A 24,743-nucleotide genomic window follows, 5' to 3' on the forward strand; every position below is an offset into this window, starting at 1 on the left:
CGGGACGGGGACGGAGACTCCACCGCTGCAGGCGTCACTTCCTGTTGACCTCTAGGACTCTGAATGAGTCGGAGAGAAACCGGAGAACGGCAGAGACCAGCAGAGACCGGCAGAGACCAGCAGAGACCAGCAGAGACCGGCAGAGACCAGCAGAGACCGGCAGAGACCGGCAGAGACCAGCAGAGACCGGCAGAGACCAGCAGAGACCAGCAGAGACCGGCAGAGACCAGCAGAGACCGGCAGAGACCGGCAGAGACCAGCAGAGACCGGCAGAGACCAGCAGAGACCGGCAGAGACCAGCAGAGACCGGCAGAGACCGGCAGAGACCGGCAGAGACCGGCAGAGACCAACAGAGACCGGCAGAGACCAGCAGAGACCACCAGAGACCGGCAGAGACCGGCAGAGACCGGCAGAGACCAACAGTGACCGGCAGAGACCGGCAGAGACCAACAGAGACCGGCAGAGACCGGCAGAGACCGGCAGAGACCAACAGAGACCAGCAGAGACCGGCAGAGACCAGCAGAGACCGGCAGAGACCGGCAGAGACCAGCAGAGACCGGCAGAGACCAGCAGAGACCGGCAGAGACCGGCAGAGACCAGCAGAGACCGGCAGAGACCGGCAGAGACCGGCAGAGACCGGCAGAGACCGGCAGAGACCAACAGTGACCAGCCGAGACCGGCAGAGACCGGCAGAGACCAGCAGAGACCAGCAGAGACCGGCAGAGACCAGCAGAGACCGGCAGAGACCGGCAGAGACCAGCAGAGACCGGCAGAGACCAGCAGAGACCAGCAGAGACCGGCAGAGACCAGCAGAGACCGGCAGAGACCGGCAGAGACCAGCAGAGACCGGCAGAGACCAGCAGAGACCGGCAGAGACCAGCAGAGACCGGCAGAGACCGGCAGAGACCGGCAGAGACCGGCAGAGACCAACAGAGACCGGCAGAGACCAGCAGAGACCACCAGAGACCGGCAGAGACCGGCAGAGACCGGCAGAGACCAACAGTGACCGGCAGAGACCGGCAGAGACCAACAGAGACCGGCAGAGACCGGCAGAGACCGGCAGAGACCAACAGAGACCAGCAGAGACCGGCAGAGACCAGCAGAGACCGGCAGAGACCGGCAGAGACCAGCAGAGACCGGCAGAGACCAGCAGAGACCGGCAGAGACCGGCAGAGACCAGCAGAGACCGGCAGAGACCGGCAGAGACCGGCAGAGACCGGCAGAGACCGGCAGAGACCAACAGTGACCAGCCGAGACCGGCAGAGACCGGCAGAGACCGGCAGAGACCAGCAGAGACCGGCAGAGACCGGCAGAGACCGGCAGAGACCAACAGTGACCAGCAGAGACTGGCAGAGACCAACAGAGACCAACAGGGACCAGCAGAGACCAGCAGAGACCCGCAGAGACCTGCAGGGGAACCTGACCTGACCCGGAGAACCTGGTCACACGTCAGCAGTGGATCAGTCCACCTGAAGGTCTGCAGGCCAGGCCCGAGGCACCGGTTGACCCTGTGGTCCGACTGTCCAACCCCGGACACAACGCTGGAAAACCTGTTCTGGACTGAAACCTGTTCTGGACTGAAACCTGTTCTGGGCTGGTACACATGAAAAGACCACGTGTCTGTTTCTTATAGGTAGACCACGTTGGACCAGGTCCAGACTGAAACCTGGACCTGGACTGGGTTGTTCTGCAGGTTCTCCAGGGTCTCCCTGAGGACCTGGATCCTCCTCATCCTGGTCCTTCAGGCTTCACTGTGACCTCCTGCTGTGCAGCCCTGCAGGGCACTCCACTGCACCCCCAACCCCGCTGTCTCACTCTGCCGTCTCACCCCGCTGTCTCACTCTGCCGTCTCACCCCGCTGTCTCACTCTGCCGTCTCACCCCGCTGTCTCACTCTGCCGTCTCACCCCACTGTCTCACTCTGCCGTCTCACCCCGCTGTCTCACTCTGCCGTCTCACCCCACTGTCTCACTCTGCCGTCTCACCCCGCTGTCTCACTCTGCCGTCTCACCCTCTGAAGTGTCCTCGCCCCTCCTGAACCTCCGTCTGTCCTTCTGTCAGTTTTCTGTCGTTTCAGTGAAACAAGTAGAAAACACACACACACACACACACACACACACACACACACACAGCTGTGACCATTTTGTGGAATCCAGCTGTTAAAACGTCCTCCATGGTTCTCTGGATGGATGGAGACTCAGACAGAGGACAGAGGACAGACAGAGGACAGGGGACGCCTCACATCTTTAATCCTCGTCTTTAATCGAAGCGGGAGACGCTCAGGAGGTCATTTTATTTTAAAAAGTCAAACGTGAAGGATGAAATATCTTTATGAAGGAGTGAAAATCAGGAGTGAAACAGAAGAGACTCTGAGGACGCGTCCTGCAGTCTGGACAAGCTGCTGCTATGACTGGATTAATACGCCAAGGAGGAGCTTCACTTAAAAAAACTGACGGAGGGGCGGAGCCACGTGACGTCCGACTCCGCCCCCGAGGAGCAGTGACGTCATGTTTGTTTACATTTTTAACTGGTTGTTTTTCAGATTCATGATTTAAATCGAATTTATTAGAATTTCTTGTTTTTCATGTCAGGTTCTAATCTTTTCACTATTTTTTAAATTGTGCTCCTCATGTTCTCTGATCTGTTCTGATCTGTTCTGATCTGTTCTGTTCTCTGTTCTGATCTGTTCTGATCTGTTCTCTGATCTGTTCTGATCTGTTCTGATCTGTTCTGTGATCTGATCTGATCTGTTCTCTGATCTGTTCTGATCTGTTCTGATCTGTTCTGATCTGTTCTCTGATCTGTTCTGATCTGTTCTCTGATCTGATCTGATCTGATCTCTGCCCTGCAGCTGCTGCTCTGGTCAGAATGATGGAGTCTGCAGTCAAACATCACATTTCTTCATCCTCTCAAACGGAAACTCTTCTTCTGCATCACAGGTTACAGAAGATTAACTGGAGTTTCGTCCTCCCGTCGCCGAGCTCTTCGCTCTTCGCTCTTTGCTCCTCGCTCTTCGCTCTTCGCTCTTCGCTCTTCGCTCCGACTTCCAGCGGCTCCGTTTGTCTCCTGTGGCTTTAAATTCATCCCTTTCTAAAAATTAAACTTTAATATTTCGATTATTTTAATCTTGTAACAAACAGCCTCCTGGTGTCTGAAAGTCTCCACTCTACAGAAGACATTTTCATTAAAAGGCCAAATTCAGCTTCTTTCCTTCAGACTTGTCAGCGTCCATCGTTTGGTGGATCTGATGCTTCCGCCTCGTCTTCCTCTTCGTCTCCATCAGGAAAACAGCAGGAACCGCAGACGGAACCTTCAGCTCCACGTCTGAACTGCAGAGTTCACCTGAAGAGGATTTCATTCATTCATTCATTCATTCATTCATTCATTCATTCATTCGTTCAACTTCTCTTCGTCAACTCCAGCCTCAGCAGAAACATGAAGATCCTCCAGTCATGAAACAAAGACAGCAGAACCTTCAGCCGGCGTTAGAACCAGTGAAGACCAGAACCTTTATTGTTCTCTACATGGTTCCACGTCTCAACGAAGATCCAGATCCTCCCTGGGCCTCTGCTGGACTCTGCTGAACCATGGAGAGGACCCGTCCTCAGAACCGCCGGTGGAACCTTAGAGGCCGATCCCCAGGTTCCGAGTCCACCTGCAGCTGGAGAACCTGCAGGCTGGACCGGGACCAGGACCCGGGGCCAGGAACCTGCAGGCTGGCAGGTGTGTGAGACCTGAATGAGGTCCAGGTGGTGTACACCCCCCAGAAAGGCCCCGGAGCCCCCATTCACTCAGACCGGACCCGGGTCCCGGATCAGGTTTCTCTCAGCTACAGGGGCAGCAGGAAGCTGAAGACCACAATCCTCCAGGAGCTGACGGAGTCACTCTGCTTCACCCACGGGGCTGGTGGAGCTGATGGAGGAGGTGGAGGAGGAGGAGGAGGGTGGAGGAGGAGCAGCAGGAGGGTGGAGGAGGAGGAGGGTGGAGGAGGAGGAGGAGGAGGAGGGTGGAGGAGGAGGAGGGTGGAGGAGGAGCAGCAGGAGGGTGGAGGAGGAGGAGGGTGGAGGAGGAGGAGGAGGAGGAGGGTGGAGGAGGAGGAGGAGGGTGGAGGAGGAGGAGGGTGGAGGAGGAGGAGGACGGTGGAGGAGGAGGACGGTGGAGGAGGAGGAGGGTGGAGGAGGAGGAGGGTGGAGGAGGAGGAGGACGGTGGAGGAGGAGGAGGGTGGAGGAGGAGGACGGTGGAGGAGGAGGAGGGTGGAGGAGGAGGAGGGTGGAGGACACCACCCGCTCCTCTAAATCCTCTGGATCTCAAAGAGTCGGATGTCGGTGTCGTACCAGATGGGAGGATCCAGGTTGCTATGGAGACGGAGAAGAGGAGGAGCCGTCAGGGCGGAGGAGCAGTCGGGGGGGGGGGGGGCAGGGATTTGGGGAGGGGGATACTGATCGGTGGGGGATACTGGTCAGGGAGGATACTGGTCAGGGAGGGATACTGGTCGGGGGGGGATACTGGTCAGGGAGGATACTGGTCAGGGAGGGATACTGGTCTGGGTTCTCTTACCGCAGGTAGATGACGCCCCACATGTAGGTGCGGAACCAGAAGGCGGTGCTGGCGTTGGGCTGGTACTTCCTGATGAGGATGGGGTGGGGGACCGGCAGCAGGCCCACCAGGGTGCCGTGCTGCAGGAACTTGAGGATTTCAGACTCGTCCGTCAGTCCTCTGAGGACGACAGAGTCCACCGAGTCAGACTGGAGGACAAAACGTCTCGGTTCCCACAAACACCTGATCCAGGTTCTGGGTTCTGCTGCTCTAACAGGAACCAGAAGGATAAGATCAACATCTGGAAAACCCCTGAAGGACCGCAGCCGGTCTGCAGGAACCCCCGCCCAGGGGGTGGCGCTCCTGACCCGGTCCTTCGTCCGGGGGCTCCTGGTGACGGGGGTGCTGCGGCATCCCCGGACCCCCCTCTCTCCTCCCGCTCTCATGCACACACACGTAGGGCTCTGGGAGGCGGGCTTATCAAGTTGGGTGTGGTGGAGAGTGGAGGGTGGAGGGGGGGTGGAGGGGGCCGTCTAAGTGGCCCCAATCACTGCACGCTTCGGTGGCTCGCCTCTCAGTCTTAATTGCACTTAGTCATCTAACACGACCAAATACATACAAACACACACGTCGGGGGGTCTTGGCGCGCCGTGTCGGGGGGGGGGGAGCTGTTCAGGTAGATGGGACTGCTCGGTGGTGGGGGGGGCTGTTCAGGTAGATGGGACTGCTCGGTGGTGGGGGGGGCTGTTCAGGTGGATGAGACTGCTCCTTTGGCCTCACTCGCAGCACGGTGTGGTTACTGCCCCTCAATTTTAATCACAAAACAACATATACTCCATCAACACTCATGAGGCGAGGGGGAGGGAGGGCAATGGGGTCTTCTGCGCCCCCGTTTCCGGATTCCTTCTGGTGGGGGGTGGGGGATGGGGGCTGTTGTTTTCCCCACAGGCCTGGGGTTTGGACCGGCTGTGGTTTGGGGGGCTGCTGGCTCTGGGGGGTGCATACCTGTCTGCAGCGGTGGGGTTTGGGGGGTGGGGGCGGCGGTTGTGGGTGGCGGGGGGTCCTGGATGTGGGGTCCGGTGTTTCCTTGCCTTCCGGGGGGGTCTCCCACAGGATATGACGGTTGGATGACGCGGGAATGTGAGTGCGTTTGAGGTAGGATGGACTGTGTGTGTGTGTGTGTGTGTGTGTGTGTGTGTGTGTGTCTGTGTGTGTGTGTGTGTGTGTGTGTGTGCATGTGTATGTGCATGTGTGTATGTGTATGTGCATGTGTGTGTGTGCATGTGTGCGTGTGCGTGTGCATGTGCTTGCTAGCGTGTGAGTGTGTCAGAATGTGAGTATGTTTGGTTTAGGGATGAGTGTGTGTGTGTGTGTGTGTGTGTGTGTGTGTGTGTGTGTGTTCTTGTATTTCTATCCTTGTTGGGGCCAAATGTCCCCACAAGGATAGCAAAACGTGAAACGACGTGCCTTGTGGGACCTTTTTCCGGTCCTCAGTAGGAGAAACAGTGTTTTCTTGACCATGTTGTTGTTACTGAAAAAAGTAAAAGTGCAAAAACATTTCTTTAGGGTTAGGCTTTGTTGTGGTGTGGGTTAGGGTTAGGGTAAGGGTCAGGGTTAGGGGCTAGACATGAATGGGAGTCAATGGACGGTCCCCACAAGGATAGAAATACGAGACTGTGCGTGTGAGTGTGTGTGTGTGTGTGTGTGTGTGTCAGCATGAGTGAGTGGGTGTGAGTGTTGGGCTGGGGTGGGGGAGAGTGAGGTGGGAGAGGACAGGGTGGGAGGGGTGGGTCGGGGGGTGGATGGGCGGGGGGGTGATGCCCTGGATCTCGGGGTGCGTGGCCGGAGCGCTGGGGGGGTGTACTGGCCTGGGGTGGGTAGCTTCCCGTGTGGGCTGGTTCTCCCGGGGGGGTCATGGCCCTCCGCCTGGGTGGGGGGTTGGCTCCTGGGCTCTCGGCTCTGCCCGCCCCAGGCGTCCGGCGCCCGGGGTGGACCGGCTCCTGCCGGTCGTGGCTCCGCGGGGCCCGGGCCCCGGGACCGCCGGGGTCCCCGGCCGGGGCTTCCCTCTGCCCCATGTCTGAACCGGAGCGGGGGCGTCTGCCTGGGGGGGCGGCTTGGATCCGGGCTCTGTGATGACCGCCGGCTGTCTGGGCTCTGAGGGCCTCTCTGGCCTGCTTCTGGCCTTCTCAGAGGTCAGAGGTCATATATGCATGATCACTATCACCATCACTGTCACCATCGTATTCACATGATCACGCTGATCTTTAATCACTCTTCACATACTGGGTTACCTTGTCTTCTTGTGGTGGTTAGACTAATGGTGATCTGTAGCAGACCTCTCTTGATGCACGCCCCGAGTTTACTACTAGTTACTACTAGTTACTACTAGTTACTGCTAGTTACTACTAGTTACTACTAGTTACTGCTAGTTACTACTAGTTACTACTAGTTACTGCTAGCTCTATTCTCACAAAAAAAAAAGAAAAAAAAAAAGGGTTTGTGGTGTCTTTGCATTTCCTTCCTCCCCTACACCTCTTTTTATTTTTGTGGTCTGGTCTGTTCACTAATATGGTTCGCCAGGGGGAGATAAAAAAAAAAAAAAAAAAAATATATATATATATATATATATATATATATATATATATATATATATATGTCTGGTTCTGTCAGTTTTTGCGTTGGTTGTCGGCTCTGTTTTGGTGTTGTCTAGATTGTTGTTGGTGATGATGATTCTTGGTTGTGTGTGGTGCGTCGACAACACTGTTTTGCATCATGAATGTGTACATAGGTTGTGCCCCCCCCGTTCTCCCTCTCTTTATCTCTCTCTCTTTCTGTCTCTTGCTCTCTGAGCGTCTCCGTCCCGGTCCTGTCCTCAGCCATGCCGGATGCCAGTTTTAAATAAAGGCAGCAGCAGGAGAAGAATCAGTCTCGTCCTGCTGCTGACATTAAAATCTGTTCAGACAGTAAAAGGCTCCAGTCAGACAGTGTTGCACGCCCAGCTGCCGAACAGGACAAGGGAAAAAGAAAAAAGGAACCCCCCCCAGAAACCGACTTCGGCCCACATTCAGTCTACTTCCTGGTTTTGGTGAAAATTTTGCTTGAAAGTAAAAAACGATGAATCCTGACTGAGCCTGAAACCAGAAACCAGATCCTGATTCACCCTGACGCTCAGACCCAGAACCTGAGACCTGCAGTCCGGACCTGGTGACCCTCTTCAGTACACCTACTTATCAATGCAGATCTTCTCCACCTGAGGGACCAGGACCTGCAGGAGCCTCATGATGGTCTGGAGAGGCAGTTTGGCTTTCCACGACAACACCTGAGGAGCAGAAGACCAGGACCAGAGTGAAACCACCGGGACCACCTGGACCAGAGTGAAACCACCGGGACCACCAGGACCAGAGTGAAACCACCGGGACCACCTGGACCAGAGTGAAACCACCGGGACCACCAGGACCAGAGTGAAACCACCGGGACCACCAGGACCAGAGTGAAACCACCGGGACCACCAGGACCAGAGTGAAACCACCGGGACCACCTGGACCAGAGTGAAACCACCGGGACCACCAGGACCAGAGTGAAACCACCGGGACCACCTGGACCAGAGTGAAACCACCGGGACCACCAGGACCAGAGTGAAACCACCGGGACCACCAGGACCAGAGTGAAACCACCGGGACCACCAGGACCAGAGTGAAACCACCAGGACCAGAGTGAAACCACCAGGACCACCAGGACCAGAGTGAAACCACCAGGACCAGGACCAGTATGGGGACGGATCCTCACCCAGTCCGTAGTGGGACTCCAGTCCGCCGTGGACGAGACGCTGGACGGACGACTCCTGGCCGCCTCGGACTCGGTGTGGTCCACCTGCCGACAGGAGGGACCAGCTGAGCTCCAGAACCGAGCTGCTGGGCCCAGCGTGGCACCGTGGGGGGGGCGGACTACCTCTGGGTCTCTCTCCGAGTTGGACTCGGTGTCGCTGACTCCAGCCGTGGCCCCGGTCCCAACGGACGTCTGAGGGTCCGGATGAGGGACGGAGACCATCGTCCCGTCCACGCTCACCTGAGACTTCTCCGTGATCTTATCCAGTCCTGAAACACAAGAACCGGTCCACCTGGAGAAGAACCAAGTCTGGTACCCCAATGAACCCAATCCAAGACCCAAACACCCCACTGAACCCAACCAAAGACCCAACCCAAGACCCAAACACCCCAAAGAACCCAACTAGAGATCCCGACACAGATCAGCAGACCTGCTTGCAGGAACAGGAAGAGGAACAGGAAGAGGAACAGGAAGAGGAACAGGAAGAGGAAGAGGAACAGGCTGTATTGGATCTAACTGATAAAATAAATGATGCGATGGATAAAGGTGACCTCGGTGTTGGGATCTTCCTGGACCTATCGAAAGCATTCGATACCATCAAGATTAATATCTTAATTAAGACATTAGAGCGCTACGGCATTACAGGCCGAGCACTAGACTGGTTTTCTTCTATATGGAAGACAACAACATGTTCATGTAAATAACCAAACTTCATCATGTAAATTCATCAATCACGGGGTTCCTCAGGGTTCCATTTTAGGGCCGCTTCTCTTCATCTTATATATAAATGACTTTGTTAACTCTTCACCTGTACCGCATAAAGTATTATTTGCAGACGACACAAACTTGTTCTTCTCTCTTAATAACCCAAACATGCTGGAGCAAATCATAAACAGAGTTACAGAAAACTGACACCTGGTCCAGATGCAATAAGCTTGACTTAACGTCAGTAAAACTAACTATATTGTTTTACGCTCTAATAAAAAAGCAGACATTAAGCAAATATATCTATAAAATAATGGACAGAATATCCTCCGAGTTGGCTTTACAAAATTCCTGGGGATTCTAATTGATGAATTTCTTAACTTTAAATGTCACATTGAGGACCTTACAAAAAGATCGTCTAAATGTGCTGCTTTATTTTTTAAGTTGAGACATTTTTTACCACGATCTGCACTTCTCACCCTATACAAGACCTTGTTTGAGCCCCATCTACAATATTGTAACATTATATGGTGTAATACGTTTCCAACTTATTTACAAAAACTTGAGATACTTCAAGCCCTAACCCTAACCCAGAATACTTTTCTATCACTATAAACTTCTGAGGCTTGCTGAACAGAACTGCTTCCAGAACGCTTGTGTCGTGTACCAAACTGTTCATAAACTAAATCATTAACTATGCAACCTCATTCCAATCTTTCATCCAATACACAAATATATGACTAGGAACATCAATAAAGTTACTGGAAGAAAACGAAGACTAAAGTGTTCCAGCTGTAGTATCGTGTCCAGAGGACCACAGACTGGATTGAGCTCGACGAGAAACTAAAATTGTCACACTCCAGTTCCACCTTAAAAAAAATGAAAATACAACTCCTATCAATGTATATTGAATTTCTTCATTGTACTAAAAATCATAACTATAACTGCTGCTTGTATCTTGTTCTGTTAACATTTGCATCATTTCCTGTACAGCGACCATATAGGATGATCCACTGTCATGACACTGGGATGGTCTGTTGTGTGTTTGTTTCTGTTAGCTGTTGTGTGGCCCCCGGGCCCCCCCGGGCCCCCCCGGGCCCCCCAGGCCCCCCGGGCCCCCCCGGCCCCCCCGGCCCCCGGGCCCCCCCGGGCCCCCCCGGGCCCCCCCGGGCCCCCCAGGCCCCCGGGCCCCCCCGGGCCCCCCCGGGCCCCCCCGGGCCCCCCAGGCCCCCGGGCCCCCCCGGGCCCCCCGGGCCCCCCCGGGCCCCCCAGGCCCCCCGGGCCCCCGGGCCCCCCAGGCCCCCCGGGCCCCCCGGGCCCCCCCGGGCCCCCCCCGGGCCCCCCAGGCCCCCCGGGCCCCCCCGGGCCCCCCCGGGCCCCCCAGGCCCCCCGGCCCCCCAGGCCCCCCCGGGCCCCATCAGAAGCTTTAAATAGCTTTGTTTTGGGGGTTTTGGGGTGACCCCTTCATGCATCAGATTACTGTGACCTCTCTCTTTCTGTACTTTATGTTATGATGTGTGAAAAATAAAAAAGTCAAAGTCAGAAGTCCACAGGAAGTGAGCTGGTACCTGGAGTGGCCTCTAAACTGGCTTTGAGGGTTCCGGGCTCTGCGGGGACGGCCGGTCTGGAGCCCTCCATGGACCGGCTGTCCCCGGAGGTCTTCCCGGAGACCCCGGACCTCCTCCTCCTCCTCAGCAGGGCCCTGTGGATGGAGGCGGCGTCGGACGCCAGGTTGGCCAGCTGGTGGAACAGGGCCCTCTTCCGGATGATGGCGTAGACCAGGTTGGAGTTCCCTGGAAGACCAGACCGTCAGGACACGAGGGGGGCCTCCGGAGGACCGGGACCGGGCCGCAGGAGACGGGCTCACCGTCGAACTGGTACTGGATGATGTTGTTGAAGACCTCCAGCAGGAAGAAGACCAGGTGGTGGTTCTGGGCCGAGGAGAACAGGAACCAGGGGGCGGAGAACGCCTCCAGCAGCTGCAGCAGCTTGGTGGCCGCCACCATGGACAGGCTCTTCAGGTAGGGAGAGACTGCAGGGCAAAGGTCAGAGGGGTCAGGCAGAGGTCAGAGAGGGTCGCAAAGAGGGTCAAACAGAGGGTCAAATAGAGGGTCAAATAGAGGGTCAAACAGAGGTCAAAGAGGGTCAAATAGAAGGTCAAACAGAGGTCAAAGAGGGTCAAACAGAGGGTCAAACAGAGGGTCAAATAGAGGTCAAACAGGTCAAAGAGGGTCAAACAGAAGGTCAAAGAGGGTCAAACAGAGGGTCAAACAGAGGGTCAAATAGAAGGTCAAACAGGTCAAAGAGGGTCAAACAGAAGGTCAAAGAGGGTCAAACAGAGGGTCAAACAGAGGGTCAAATAGAGGTCAAACAGAGGTCAAACAGAGGGTCAAATAGAGGTCAAAGAGGGTCAAACAGAGGGTCAAACAGAGGGTCAAATAGAGGTCAAACAGAGGTCAAACAGAGGGTCAAATAGAGGTCAAACAGGTCAAAGAGGGTCAAACAGAGGGTCAAATAGAGGTCAAACAGAGGTCAAAGAGGGTCAAACAGAGGTCAAACAGAGGGTCAAATAGAGGTCAAATAGAGGTCAAAGAGGGTCAAACAGAAGGTCAAAGAGGGTCAAACAGAGGGTCAAACAGAGGGTTAAACAGGAGTCAGAGGTCAAACGGGTCAAACAGAGGACAGACAGAAGGTCAAACAGCAGATCAAACAGGGTCAAATGGCGGTCAAACAGAGGTCAAACAGAGGTCAAGCAGAGAGAGAATTACAAAGTAAAACGCTGTTTAGCTTCTGAAACGTTTCTCTCCCTGTGATTGGTTGAGGCTGATCAATTTTTCCCACTTTGAGAATCAACGTCCCTGATTACAGGTGTGAAACATCTGGTCCAGGCTGACTGGGGGTCAGAGGGTCAGACTGAGGGTCAGACTGGGGGTCAGACCGGGGGTCAGAGGGTCAGACTGAGGGTCAGACTGGGGGTCAGACTGGGGGTCAGACTGGGGGTCAGACTGGGGGTCAGACTGGGGGTCAGAGGGTCAGACTGGGGGTCAGAGGGTCAGACTGAGGGTCAGACTGGGGGTCAGACCGGGGGTCAGAGGGTCAGAACATTGATCAGTGCTGAGAGTGAACTGCAGTTCATGTTGTGTCCACTGGGGGCAGCGGAGCAGAAAGTGAAGCGTTCAGCTTCTTCCAGTCGGGGAGAAAAACGTCCAGTCAGAGACGGAGGCGTCCAGCAGGGGACAGAGGCGTCCAGCAGGGGACAGAGGCGTCCAGCAGGGGACAGAGGCGTCCAGCAGGGGACGGAGGCGTCAAGCAGGGGACGGAGGCGTCAAGCAGGGGACGGAGGCGTCCAGCAGGGGACGGAGGCGTCCAGCAGGGGACGGAGGCGTCCAGCAGGGGGCGGCGGCGCTCTCACTGTTCACCACCACCGTCAGCAGACAGTCGAACAGCGGCTGTAGGCGCTGGTGTCCGCCGGTGATCAGCTTGTGGAAGATCTGCAGACGAGAAGACACACTGAGGAGAGTGTGTGTGTGTGTGTGTGTGTGTGTGTGTGTGTGTGTGTGTGTGTGTGTGTGTGTGTGTGTGTGTGTGTGAGAACAGAGCGGTCACCACGATCAGCAGGTCGGCGTGTGTCCCGGTGAAGACAGGAATGTCCATGGGGACGCGCAGCGAGTACGGCTTGTTGAGACGGACGCCGAAGTTCCGCTCTCCACTGAGCAGCAGCAGGATGAACACACCGATGTGTGTGAGGCCCAACCGAGCTGCACACACACACACACACACACACCTCAGTGCTCCGTCCCCCCATCCCTCCATCTCTCCGTCCCCCCGTCCCTCCATCCCCCCGTCCCTCCGTCCCCCCGTCCCTCTGTCCCTCCATCCCCCCGTCCCTCCATCCCCCCGTCTCTCCGTCCCCCCGTCCCTCCATCCCCCCGTCCCTCCGTCCCCCCGTCCCTCCATCCCTCCGTCCCCCCGTCCCCCCATCTCTCCATCCCCCTGTCCCCCTGTCCCCCCGTCCCCCCGTCCCCCCATCTCTCCATCCCCCCGTCCCTCCGTCCCTCCGTCCCCCCGTCCCTCCGTCCCCCCTGTCCCTCCGTCCCTCCGTCCCCCCCGTCCCTCCGTCCCCTCCGTCCCCCCGTCCCTCCGTCCCCCCGTCCCCCCGTCCCTCCGTCCCTCCGTCCCCCCGTCCCTCCGTCCCTCCGTCCCCCCCGTCCCTCCGTCCCTCCGTCCCTCCGTCCCCCCGTCCCTCTGTCCCCCCGTCCCTCCATCCCCCCGTCCCCCCGTCCCTCCGTCCCCCCGTCCCCCCGTCCCTCCGTCCCTCCATCCCCCCGTCCCCCCGTCCCCCCGTCCCTCCGTCCCCCCGTCCCTCCATCCCCCCCGTCCCTCCGTCCCTCCGTCCCCCCGTCTCTCCGTCCCCCCGTCCCCCCCGTCCCTCCGTCCCCCCCGTCCCCCCGTCCCTCCGTCCCCCCCGTCCCTCCGTCCCCCCGTCCCTCCGTCCCCCGTCCCCCGTCCCCCGTCCAGGCGGACTCACACTGGTCTGCCCGGGCGTGGTTGAGGTAGAAGAGGATTGGAACCAGCACCTCCAGGACGTCGCTGCTCTTCAGGACGAAGAAGAGGAACTTCTGAAACAGAACAGAGAACCTGAGGAACCCGGTCCGGTCCGGCTCAGGAGGACAGACGGCCGGTCCCGTCCGCACCGTCCCTGAGCTCCAGAGGACGAACAGGACCGCCAGAGACAGAACCAGGACCGGGACAGAACCAGCCGAGAACCCGGACACCAAACCAGGTCCCACAAAAACAAAGAACGAGAAGAAACCAAAACCAGACTGAGAACCACGAGACGGGGACGGACGGGGACAGACGGGACGGGGACAGACAGGGACAGGGACAGACAGGGACGGACGGGGACAGATGGGACGGGGACAGACAGGGACGGACGGGGACAGGGACGGACAGGGACAGACGGGACGGGGACAGACAGGGACAGGGACAGACAGGGACGGACGGGGACAGATGGGACGGGGACAGACAGGGACGGGGACAGACAGGGACAGAGACAGAGACAGGGACAGGGACAGACAGGGACAGAGACAGACGGGACAGGGACAGACAGGGACGGGGACGGGGACAGGGACAGACGGGACGGGGACAGACAGGGACGGGGACGGGGACAGGGACAGACGGGGACAGAGACAGGGACAGACAGGGACAGGCGGGACGGGGACAGACAGGGACAGGGACAGACAGGGACAGAGACAGAGACAGGGACAGGGACAGGCACAGACAGGGACAGAGACAGACGGCACGGGGACAGACAGGGACAGAGACAGAGACAGGGACAGGGACAGACAGGGACAGAGACAGACGGGACAGGGACAGACGGGACGGGGACAGACAGGGACAGGGACAGACAGGGACGGGGACAGACAGGGACAGGGACAGACGGGACGGGGACAGACGGGACGGGGACAGACAGGGACGGGGACAGGGACAGACAGGGACAGAGACAGACAGGGACAGGGACAGACAGGACAGGGACAGACAGGGACAGAGACAGAGACAGGGACAGACAGGGGACAGAGACAGAGACAGGGACAGGGACAGACAGGGACAGAGACAGACAGGGACAGGGACAGACAGGACAGGGACAGACAGGGACAGAGACAGAGACAGGGACAGACAGGGACAGAGACAGAGACAGGGACAGGGACAGACAGGGACAGAGACAGACGGGACAGGGACAGACAGGGACAGAGACAGAGACAGGGACAGAGACAGACAGGGACGGGGACAGGGACAGACAGGGACGGGGACGGGGACGGGGACCTTGTGAAGTCGCAGAGCTTCCAGAACAGGACCAGCAGCTCCTGGTGGAACCGGATCCTCCTGGCGGACCGGGGCAGGTAGGTCTGGACCAGCGGGTTGTTGAGCAGCCGGGCCAGTCCCCGGAGGACGAAGGCCAGGTCCTGGAGGACGGGGACAGGCGTTGGACGGCGGCCATGTTGGCTGAGGGCGGGGCTCCGCCGGTCCCGGTCCCGGTCCCGGTCCCGGTCCCGGTCCCGGACTCACCTCCTCCCGGTGGATCCGGGACAGGTAGCTGACGAAGAGGTTCTCCGGTCCCGAGGCCTGGAAGACAGGTGGACTCGGTTCTGGTTCTGGTTCTGGACTCGGTTCTGGTTCTGGGCTGCAGGAGGCGGTTTCCACGGCGACGCTACCTCCGGCTCCTCCTCCTCCTCCGGCGGCGGCGGCGGCGAGGCGCTCAGGGCCCGCAGGGCGGCGCCGGCGGCCGGACCCGCCTCCGGCTCCAGGACCACGACCAGGACCTGCAGCGCCTGCTCCACCAGCTGCTCCCTGCGGTCCCAGAACAGCAGGTGGTTGTACGGGATCCCAAGGCCAACCGGATCGTAGGCACACACCACGTTCAGCAGCGAGGTGAACAGGGGCAGGGCGTGCCTGGGGGTCAGAGGTCAGAGGTCACAGCAGGCCTCCCAGGAGCCCCGGCCTCCACAGACCAGACCAGGACCCGCCCGGTCCACCAGAACCAGACCAGGACCCGCCCGGTCCACCAGAACCAGACCAGGACCCGCCCGGTCCACCAGAACCAGACCAGGACCCGCCCGGTCCACCAGAACCAGACCAGGACCCGCCCGGTCCACCAGAACCAGACCAGGACCCGCCCGGTCCACCAGAATCAGACCAGGACCCGCCCGGTCCACCAGAACCAGAACTGGGGCTTACTGGAGGCTGGTCAGAGGGGGCGGGGCTTACTGGAGGCAGGGCATGGGGGCGGGGCTTACTGGAGGCAGGGTTTAGGGGGCGGGGCTTACTGGAGGCAGGGCATGGGGGCGGGGCTTACTGGAGGCAGGGTTTAGGGGGCGGGGCTTACTGGAGGCAGGGCATGGGGGCGGGGCTTACTGGAGGCAGGGCATGGGGGCGGGGCTTACTGGAGGCAGGGTTTAGGGGCGGGGCTTACTGGAGGCAGGGTTTAGGGGCGGGGCTTACTGGAGGCAGTGTTTAGGGGGCGGAGCTTACTGAGGCAGGGTTTAGGGGCGGGGCTTACTGGAGGCAGGGTTTAGGGGCGGGGCTTACTGGAGGCTGGGTTTAGGGGCGGGGCTTACTGGAGGCAGGGTTTAGGGGGCGGGGCTTACTGGAGGCAGGGTTTAGGGGCGGGGCTTACTGGAGGCTGGGTTTAGGGGCGGGGCTTACTGGAGGCAGTGTTTAGGGGGCGGAGCTTACTGAGGCAGGGTTTAGGGGCGGGGCTTACTGGAGGCAGTGTTTAGGGGGCGGAGCTTACTGAGGCAGGGTTTAGGGGCGGGGCTTACTGGAGGCAGGGTTTAGGGGCGGGGCTTACTGGAGGCTGGGTTTAGGGGCGGGGCTTACTGGAGGCTGGGTTTAGGGGCAGGGCTTACTGGAGGCAGGGTTTAGGGGCGGGGCTTACTGGAGGCAGGGTTTAGGGGCGGGGCTTACTGGAGGCAGGGCATGGGGGCGGGGCTTACTGGAGGCAGGGTTTAGGGGGCGGGGCTTACTGGAGGCTGGCGTCTCAGCGTCCAGACTGGCTCTACGGATCAGTTACCTGTTCTCCGGTGGTACCTGTTCTCCGGCGAGCAGAAGAAGCAGACCCAGGGGTTGAGGGTTCGGTTCCCGGACGGCGGCAGGTACATGGCCTCAGAGAAGCAGGTGAGCAGCAGCTTCAGCAGCTCCGTCCTGAGGACCGGGTCCAGACGGAACAGGGTCTAGGGAGGTTCTGGGGCTCTGACCCGGACCGTAGCGCCGCTCACCGGTTCATGTCGTGGGCGGAGTTAGGGGGCGGAGCCTGAGCGAAGCCGACGCCCACCTCCCAGATGAACTCACAGCTGTCGATGGACTGGACGTCCTCACTGGAGTCCTGCAGACCAGAACCAGAACCAGAACCAGTCACCACAGAGAGACCAGTCCTGCAGACCAGAACCAGAACCAGAACCAGTCACCACAGAGAGACCAGTCCTGCAGACCAGAACCAGAACCAGAACCAGTCCTCGGAGCCCTCAGGCCCGGCGCGCCGCCAGGCGAAGCGTCGCTGGTTTATTTATTGTAAATCAGTTTTTTTTCACCAAAACAGCGACAGCAGAGAACCTGGAGCTTCAAACGTCTGGCGACACGGCTGAAGGCGCCATGGCGCCGCCTGATGGTGGATACGTGAACACACAGGGGTCAGAGGTCAGGTGTGTTTCCATCCCTGACCCTACAGCCACGGCCCGTCTGCCGCTGACAGCGTCTACGCCAGGCGTCTCGGAGGAAGGGTCGCAGACGGCGGACACTTCGTTTCTCCGGAGTCAGAGGAGCTCAGGAGACGGCGAGGCCGCTCCTTCCCCCCCCGGCCAGGGGGGGGGCGCCGCGGTGAGCCCGCCGAGCCGCGGCGGTGCCAGTTAGCACGGATGCTAGCGCGTGGTCAGAGCAGCCTTCTGCGAGCCGCGACGGGAAACATGGAACTGGAGGATCTGATCCAGAACGGCTGGTGTTCTGTCCTCAGAACGAGTCCCGGTCCAGACGGAGGAACTGCTTCTGTCTGATGAACAACAGCTTCATCAGTCACACATTCTGCTGCTGCTTCACACTGCACTGCACAGCTAACAGCGACACTGCGCCCTCTGCTGGGCCGGAGGAGGTACTGCTGCACTGCTGCGGACTCCACAGAAACAACAAACACTGAAAGAACATCACGGCAGCAACAAGCGTTACCGTAGCAACTGGCAAGACGGAAACCTGTCCAACAGTCAGTGACTTCCTGCCGTGCTGCAGCTAGCCGACCCTACATTTAGCCGATGGCTACAACGCCGAGTACAGTGAGCAAGTTTTGGACTATATTAAAATATGAACTATATTAATAACTGTCAGCAATCTAATCATTCTTCAATAATTTTTCTTCAGTTTTTCATTCAGAAAGCAGCCGAGGTCACGGTCCAGCAGAGTCCTTCAGCCTCTCAGTTCCCCGTTTTCACACCTTGATCATGTTTGCACTTTTTTATTTTTGTTAATTTATTTTAGCTTTAAATGTGAACAGCAGTGGCTGTTTTAAGACTCACTGGGATTTAAAGCTGCTGTCGGCAGGATTCTGCTAGTCGATGCTGATGTTTCTGTGTTTTCTTTGGATTAAATGTCAGTATCACTGATAATCCTTCAGGAGTGCAGCATCACTGCTCTACCGCCAGGGGGCAGCGTTTCCCTCTGTCTCTGTTCTGAGCTGAAAAGGAATTTCCACAGCTCCAGGTATCTTTGACCAATCAGAAGAGCCCATGAGGCTCTAACCGTCATTGGTCGAGGGGCGTTCGTCGCACGTTCTTGTGGGAGGGGCTTAACTTGCGTGAGGGCGTGATGTCAGAGAAAACGGGACAGGATTGGCTGTGCTGGGTTTCAAATGGCCATCTTCGAATCCTGCCTGCAGCACCTTTACCTCAGCTGAAAACATCTGATATTTATTTTCATTTTATTGTTTGTTTGTTAAAACGTTACAGTAAGATCGGGGCTTTCTGTACGACTCTGCAGTCAAGTCACGTTAATAAACGCTACAGCAACACAAAAAAGTCCTCATTTCAACAATTCTGTCAACTTTGATCTTTTTTTATTAACATGGCGGGCTTCTCCAGCAGGGGGAGCCCTGCAGGCACCACAGAGACCCAGTCCTGCAGCCTGGTTGACCTTTTGACCTGCTGACCTGGTGACCTTTCAGGACAGACGACTGAACACCTGCAGTTCTCCCGTTGGTCCACTAGTTGGTGCTGCTGGTCGTTTTAGTACCGAAAACCCAGAGAAAAAAACGTCTAAATATAATGGACTGTCCCAGGACCTGGACCTGGACCAGCACCAGGACCAGGACCAGCACCAGGACCTGGACCTGGACCTGGACCTGGACCTGGACCTGGACCTGGACCTGGACCTGGACCTGGACCAGGACCAGCAGCAGGACCTGGACCTGGACCTGGACCTGGACCAGGACCAGCAGCAGGACCTGGACCTGGACCTGGACCAGGATCTGGACCAGGACCAGGACCTGGACCAGGACCAGCACCAGGACCTGGACCTGGACCTGGACCAGGACCAGCAGCAGGACCTGGACCTGGACCTGGACCAGGATCTGGACCAGGACCAGGACCTGGACCAGCACCAGGACCAGGACCAGGACCAGCACCAGGACCAGGACCAGGACCAGGACCAGGACCAGGACCAGCACCAGGACCTGGACCAGGATCTGTCCCAGCACCAGCACCAGGACCAGGACCCGGACCATATAAATATGTTCTATGACAGATCACTAACAGGGATCTGAGCTGATCTGGAATCTCGACCTGAAGTTCACATCATGACCAGAACCAAAACCATGAGGACCCAGGAACCGTCTGTAAAACTCTGGACCAGAACGTATGGAGGCTCCGATCTGAGGACGGGTCCAGAACCACCAGAACCCTTCCAGAACCTCCTCGCTGACAGTATTTCAGTTCAGAAGGTTCCTCCGGTTCTCCGGTCCTCAGGAGGGATCAGAGTTCTGATGGTTCCTCGGAGGCGCTTCGATCCTGAAGGTTGAATGAGAAGAGAACCCCGAGAACCGAGACCCCGGATCCACCCGGATCCACCCGGATCATTCCGGTCTATGTTCAGACCTCCCTCAGAGGGTCTGGATCCTGTCCCCCAAGGTCTGGCCCCTGAGGAACGTGGAGAGCGGAACACGGAACGTCAGGACACGGAACGTCAGCGACACGGAACGTCAGGACACGGAACGTCAGGACACGGAACGTCAGCGACATGGAACGTCGGCGTTCCCTGATAGCAGGGAGAGCGAGGAAACGCGCAGCGGCGCCTCAGGGTCACTTCAAGGTCACAGAGCAGAGAGTCGCTGCACAGCCTGAGTGGAGGGTCAAAGGTCAGGAGGTCAGCCGTCACCCCGGCCTGTGGGGCAGAGTTTGCTGGGTGGAGTTCTCCACCCTGTTCAAACAGCCGCTCCTCCACCTCTGTTTGCTCAGCCACTCATTAACTGCTGCTGCTGCCTGGGGGGGGGGGGGGGGGAGGCAGAGGGGAGGGGGGGGCCAGAGGGGGGGGCAGAGGGGAGGGGGGGGCCAGAGGGGGGGGGCAGAGGGGAGGGGGGGGGCAGAGGGGGGGGGGGGCAGAGGGGGGGGCAGAGGGGAGGGGGGGGGCAGAGGGGGGGGGGGGGCAGAGGGGGGGGTGAGATAACGGCTGCCAGCAGAGCGGCGCCTGCAGGGCTGAAACCCTCCAGACAGCAGCAGAGGAGAGATTCCGCCTCACACCTCCTGGAATGTCCTGCTCATGGGCCCTGCGGCGGCGTTCCCCACGCCACCGTCCGCTCACCGCGGAGTGTGTCTCAGAGCTGTTTGAGGTCGTCGTCATGGCGACGGCCGGACTCACCGCGCCGCTCCTCCTCTGGATGGTGAAGTCTGGACAGAACAGCAGGTCGGAGACGGCCAGCAGCAGGGACTCCGCCAGGGGACGGGCGTCTCCGTCCTCCACGTCTCCGTCCAGACGCTGCACGGCACCAGAGACGGACGAGAGACACACAAGTGAGACACAAGAGACGATCCCAGTGAAGGACGTGAGGACGGCAGCTCCATGTCCCACATCCGCATCTGGACTGATTCAGAGACTCGTTTTCATTTCATTGTGTTAAAAGGATCTGCTGGATCCCGGGTGGATCCAGTCCGTTCTGGTCCTCCACCCCCACCCAGCTACAGCGAGCTACACTGACAGAGCTACACCCAGCTACAGCGAGCTACACTGACAGAGCTACACCCAGCTACAGCGAGCTACACTGACAGAGCTACACCCAGCTACAGCGAGCTACACTGACAGAGCTACACCCAGCTACAGCGAGCTACACTGACAGAGCTACACCCAGCTACAGCGAACTGCTAACAGTGGACGAGACTGAACAGCCTGCCCCAACTACACCCAAACAGGGAGCTACACCCAACTACAAACACTGAGCGATATTGAGGTACACCAACCAACACCGAGCTACACCGTCAACAACCAACACCGAGCTACACCGTCACCGACCAACACCGAGCTACACCGTCACCGACCAACACCGAGCTACACCATCAACACCGAGCTACACTGTCACCAACCAACACCGAGCTACACCGTCACCGACCATCACCGAGCTACACCGTCACCAACCAACACCGAGCTACACCGTCACCGACCATCACCGACCAACACCGAGCTACACCGTCACCAACCAACACCGAGCTACACCATCAACACCGAGCTACACCGTCACCGACCAACACCGAGCTACACCGTCACCAACCAACACCGAGCTACACCGTCACCGACCAACACCGAGCTACACCGTCACCGACCAACACCGAGCTACACCATCAACACCGAGCTACACCGTCACCAACCAACACTGAGCTACACCGTCACCGACCAACACCGAGCTACACCGTCACCAACCAACACCGAGCTACACCGTCACCGACCATCACCGAGCTACACCGTCACCAACCAACACCGAGCTACACCGTCACCGACCATCACCGACCAACACCGAGCTACACCGTCACAACCAACACCGAGCTACACCATCAACACCGAGCTACACCGTCACCGACCAACACCGAGCTACACCGTCACTAACCAACACTGAGCTACACCATCAACACCGAGCTACACCATCACCGACCAACACTGAGCTACACCGTCACCGACCAACACCGAGCTACACCGTCACCGACCAACACTGAGCTACACCGTCACCGACAAACACTGAGCTACACCGTCAACGACCAACACTGAGCTACACCGTCACCGACCAACACTGAGCTACACCGTCACCGACCAACACTGAGCTACACCGTCACCGACAAACACTGAGCTACACCGTCACTGAGCTACACCGTCACTGACCAACACCGAGCTACACCAAACACACGGTTCCTGCTGTTGACAGTCTGTTCGTCCGCCAGCTGGAGTCCGTCTCTGCTCCACCCGTTTCCTGTCGGGCTGCAGGTTACAGCGTTCCGAGCCCGACGAGGCGGTGGTGCAGAACGACTGTTGCTGCTGAGACCAGCGGGATCAACGCTGCTTCTGGATGTTTTTATTGGCCGAGTCTTTCTCCTGTAAATCAAATGTTTTGAAGGATCAAATGACCGGAATCAGAGCTTCGGGTGAGAAACGCTCCGACCTGCAGCTTCCTGGAGGACTTTCATTCCAAACATAACGGGAAGTTTAAAAACCGGATTCGAGGTCTTTCTTTCAGACGCGGTGGAGCAGTGGTTTGAGCTCTCACCTCACACTGAGCGGGACCCTGGTTCGGGCTTTGCTTTGTGCGGTTTGCATGTTGTTCCTGAGCCTGAGGAGCCTGAACCTGCCGTCTGCTGTTTTGGGGGGCGGAGCTAACGCCGCCCGGGCGACGGGCGGAGGGGATTCGTACCCGCGCTCGGCCGGCCCCGGGCACCGTGGACCAGAAGAAGCCCCTCCAGTCGGCGTCCTCGAAGATGTAGGGCAGGATGCGGGTCAGCAGGCGGGTGCAGTTCAGAACCACGCCCCGGTCCCGATCCGAGCTGCAGCCCGAGTCGGCGGCCCGGACCAGACGCTCCACCGCCTGAGGACCAGGGAGGATCAGGAGGACCAGGGAGGACCGGGGAGGACCGGGGAGCACCAGGGAGCACCAGGGAGGACCGGGGAGGACCGGGGAGGACCAGGGAGGACCGGGGAGGACCAGGGAGGACCAGGGAGGACCGGGGAGGACCGGGGAACACCAGGGAGCACCAGGGAGGACCGGGGAGGACCGGGGAGGACCAGGGAGCACCAGGAAGGAACCAAGAGGACCGGGGATGAAGGCACAGATAGATGGATGATGAAAAGGATGGATGGATGATGGATGGATGGATGGATGTATGGATGGATGATGAAATGGATGGATGATGGATGGATGATGGATGGATGAAGGATGGATGATGGATGGATGATGGATGATGGATGATGAAATGGATGGATGATGAATTGGATGGATGATGGATGGGGATGGATGATGGATGGATGGATGATGAAATGGATGGATGATGGATGATGGATGGATGTATGGATGGATGATGAAATGGATGGATGATGAAATGGATGGATGATGGATGATGGATGAAGGATGGATGGATGGATGGATGGATGGATGGATGATGGATGGATGGATGGATGATGAAATGGATGGATGATGAAATGGATGGATAGATGATGGATGGATGATGGATGGATGATGAAATGGATGGATGATGAAATGGATGGATGGATGATGGATGGATGATGAAATGGATGGATGGATGATGGATGGATGATGGATGGATGGCCGCCGTTACCTTGTAGCAGAGGGTTGCCAGGTTGGACGGAGACTCCTCTCTGACGGCCCGGATCTCGGCCGCCGGCACCAGAGCGAAGACGTCCTGGACGGTGGTGGACGGGTCGGACCAGAACTGATCCCAGAACACGTTATCTGAGGCCTCCACCGGCTGGGGACCACAAAACACCAGGGCTGATCCTGGACCAGATCCCAGACCTCATCCCAGAGCTGATCCTAGACCTGACCCTGGACCTGATCCCAGAGCTGATCCTAGACCTGACCCTGGACCTGATCCTAGAACTGATCCCATCTAGAACCAGAGGGTCCAGGAGTGATCAAGCAAGTGAAACTGATCCAGGGTCAGAGTGATTCCTTAAAGAGACCTCTACCATGGACCCCCCCCCCAAATCAGTAATAATGACCCACATCTGCTGGATCCTGTCGGGAATCGGCTTCGGCGCCGCTCCGTCTGAGTAACGATTAGTTTCTGGAAGTGACGGATTTGAGGTGTTTGGAAAAGTCATTCAAAATAAATTCCCCTGAATATAGAAGTTATGTAATTACTGAAACTATCTTCAGTTTAGTCGTATTATCTTCATAAAATATTCTCTGAAGAACTGAAACAAGCGTCCAGTTTGCTTCTTTAAATTTGCACAAGAACTAAATGAACTTCCAGCTTAAATATTAGAAACTGGATTTAGTTACAGTTTGTATTTGAACGCTTCTTCCGCTTGGATCTGATCTTGTTAATTAAATTTAATCCACGGAAAAGCTTCAAAGCAGCTGATTGATCGATTAACCGAGGGCCGTGAACGCACCACGCAGGTGTAACAGGTGAAAACTCCTGAAAAGCGACAAAAACCAACATTTTGAAGCCGCTTTTCCAAACAGGGTGGCAGGTACGGATGATTGTAGTAAGAAGTGGGACTTTATGGAGGATTAAAATGTCAAAAGTCGAACACTGGTGGTGAATTTACAGAAAAAAAACACGAAAAAAAACACGAAAAAAAAGGAAAAACGTCTAAACTCCTGACTGTTTGGAGCGAAACGCCTCGCTGGGTCCCAGATGGAGACTTTCTGGGTTTTTCCTCAGCTGTTCTGGGACCTGGACCGGGTTTGACGCTACCATCTGTTACCGGGACCGGCTCCTGCATCAACGCGTTAAGCGGCGCGTGGCCGGGTTCACGAGGGGAACCGGAACCGACCTGAGTCCGGGTCGTCAGCTGGATCACCGCCTTCCTGAAGTGAAGCTTCGAGTCCGCGTTCCCCATGTTGAGTCCGCTGCAGCCCGCCGGGACCGTGAGAGGAGAGGACGGCCCCCGGCCCCCACCTCCTCATCTTCATCTTCATCCTC

At 57.7% G+C, this 24,743-nt stretch overlaps 1 protein-coding gene across 1 annotated transcript; it reads right to left on the reverse strand.

Moving 5' to 3' along the window:
- Positions 1-4,168: 4,168 nt before the first annotated feature.
- LOC115385536 (protein HID1-like) lies at positions 4,169-24,743 on the reverse strand. Its single transcript, XM_030087605.1, has 19 exons — positions 24,595-24,743; positions 23,409-23,558; positions 22,490-22,660; positions 20,458-20,574; positions 16,842-16,948; positions 16,654-16,767; positions 15,279-15,516; positions 15,133-15,189; positions 14,890-15,029; positions 13,595-13,704; positions 12,673-12,824; positions 12,479-12,557; positions 10,934-11,098; positions 10,635-10,859; positions 8,485-8,630; positions 8,323-8,406; positions 7,764-7,855; positions 4,558-4,716; positions 4,169-4,355 (listed from the first exon to the last, which is right to left on the reverse strand). The coding sequence occupies exons 1-19, from the start codon at positions 24,658-24,660 to the stop codon at positions 4,292-4,294; spliced, it is 2,436 nt and encodes an 811-aa protein (XP_029943465.1). The 5' UTR covers positions 24,661-24,743; the 3' UTR covers positions 4,169-4,291.

This window comes from Salarias fasciatus, unplaced genomic scaffold (assembly GCF_902148845.1).
Source record: "Salarias fasciatus unplaced genomic scaffold, fSalaFa1.1, whole genome shotgun sequence".
NCBI classification, from domain to species: Eukaryota; Metazoa; Chordata; class Actinopteri; order Blenniiformes; family Blenniidae; genus Salarias; species Salarias fasciatus.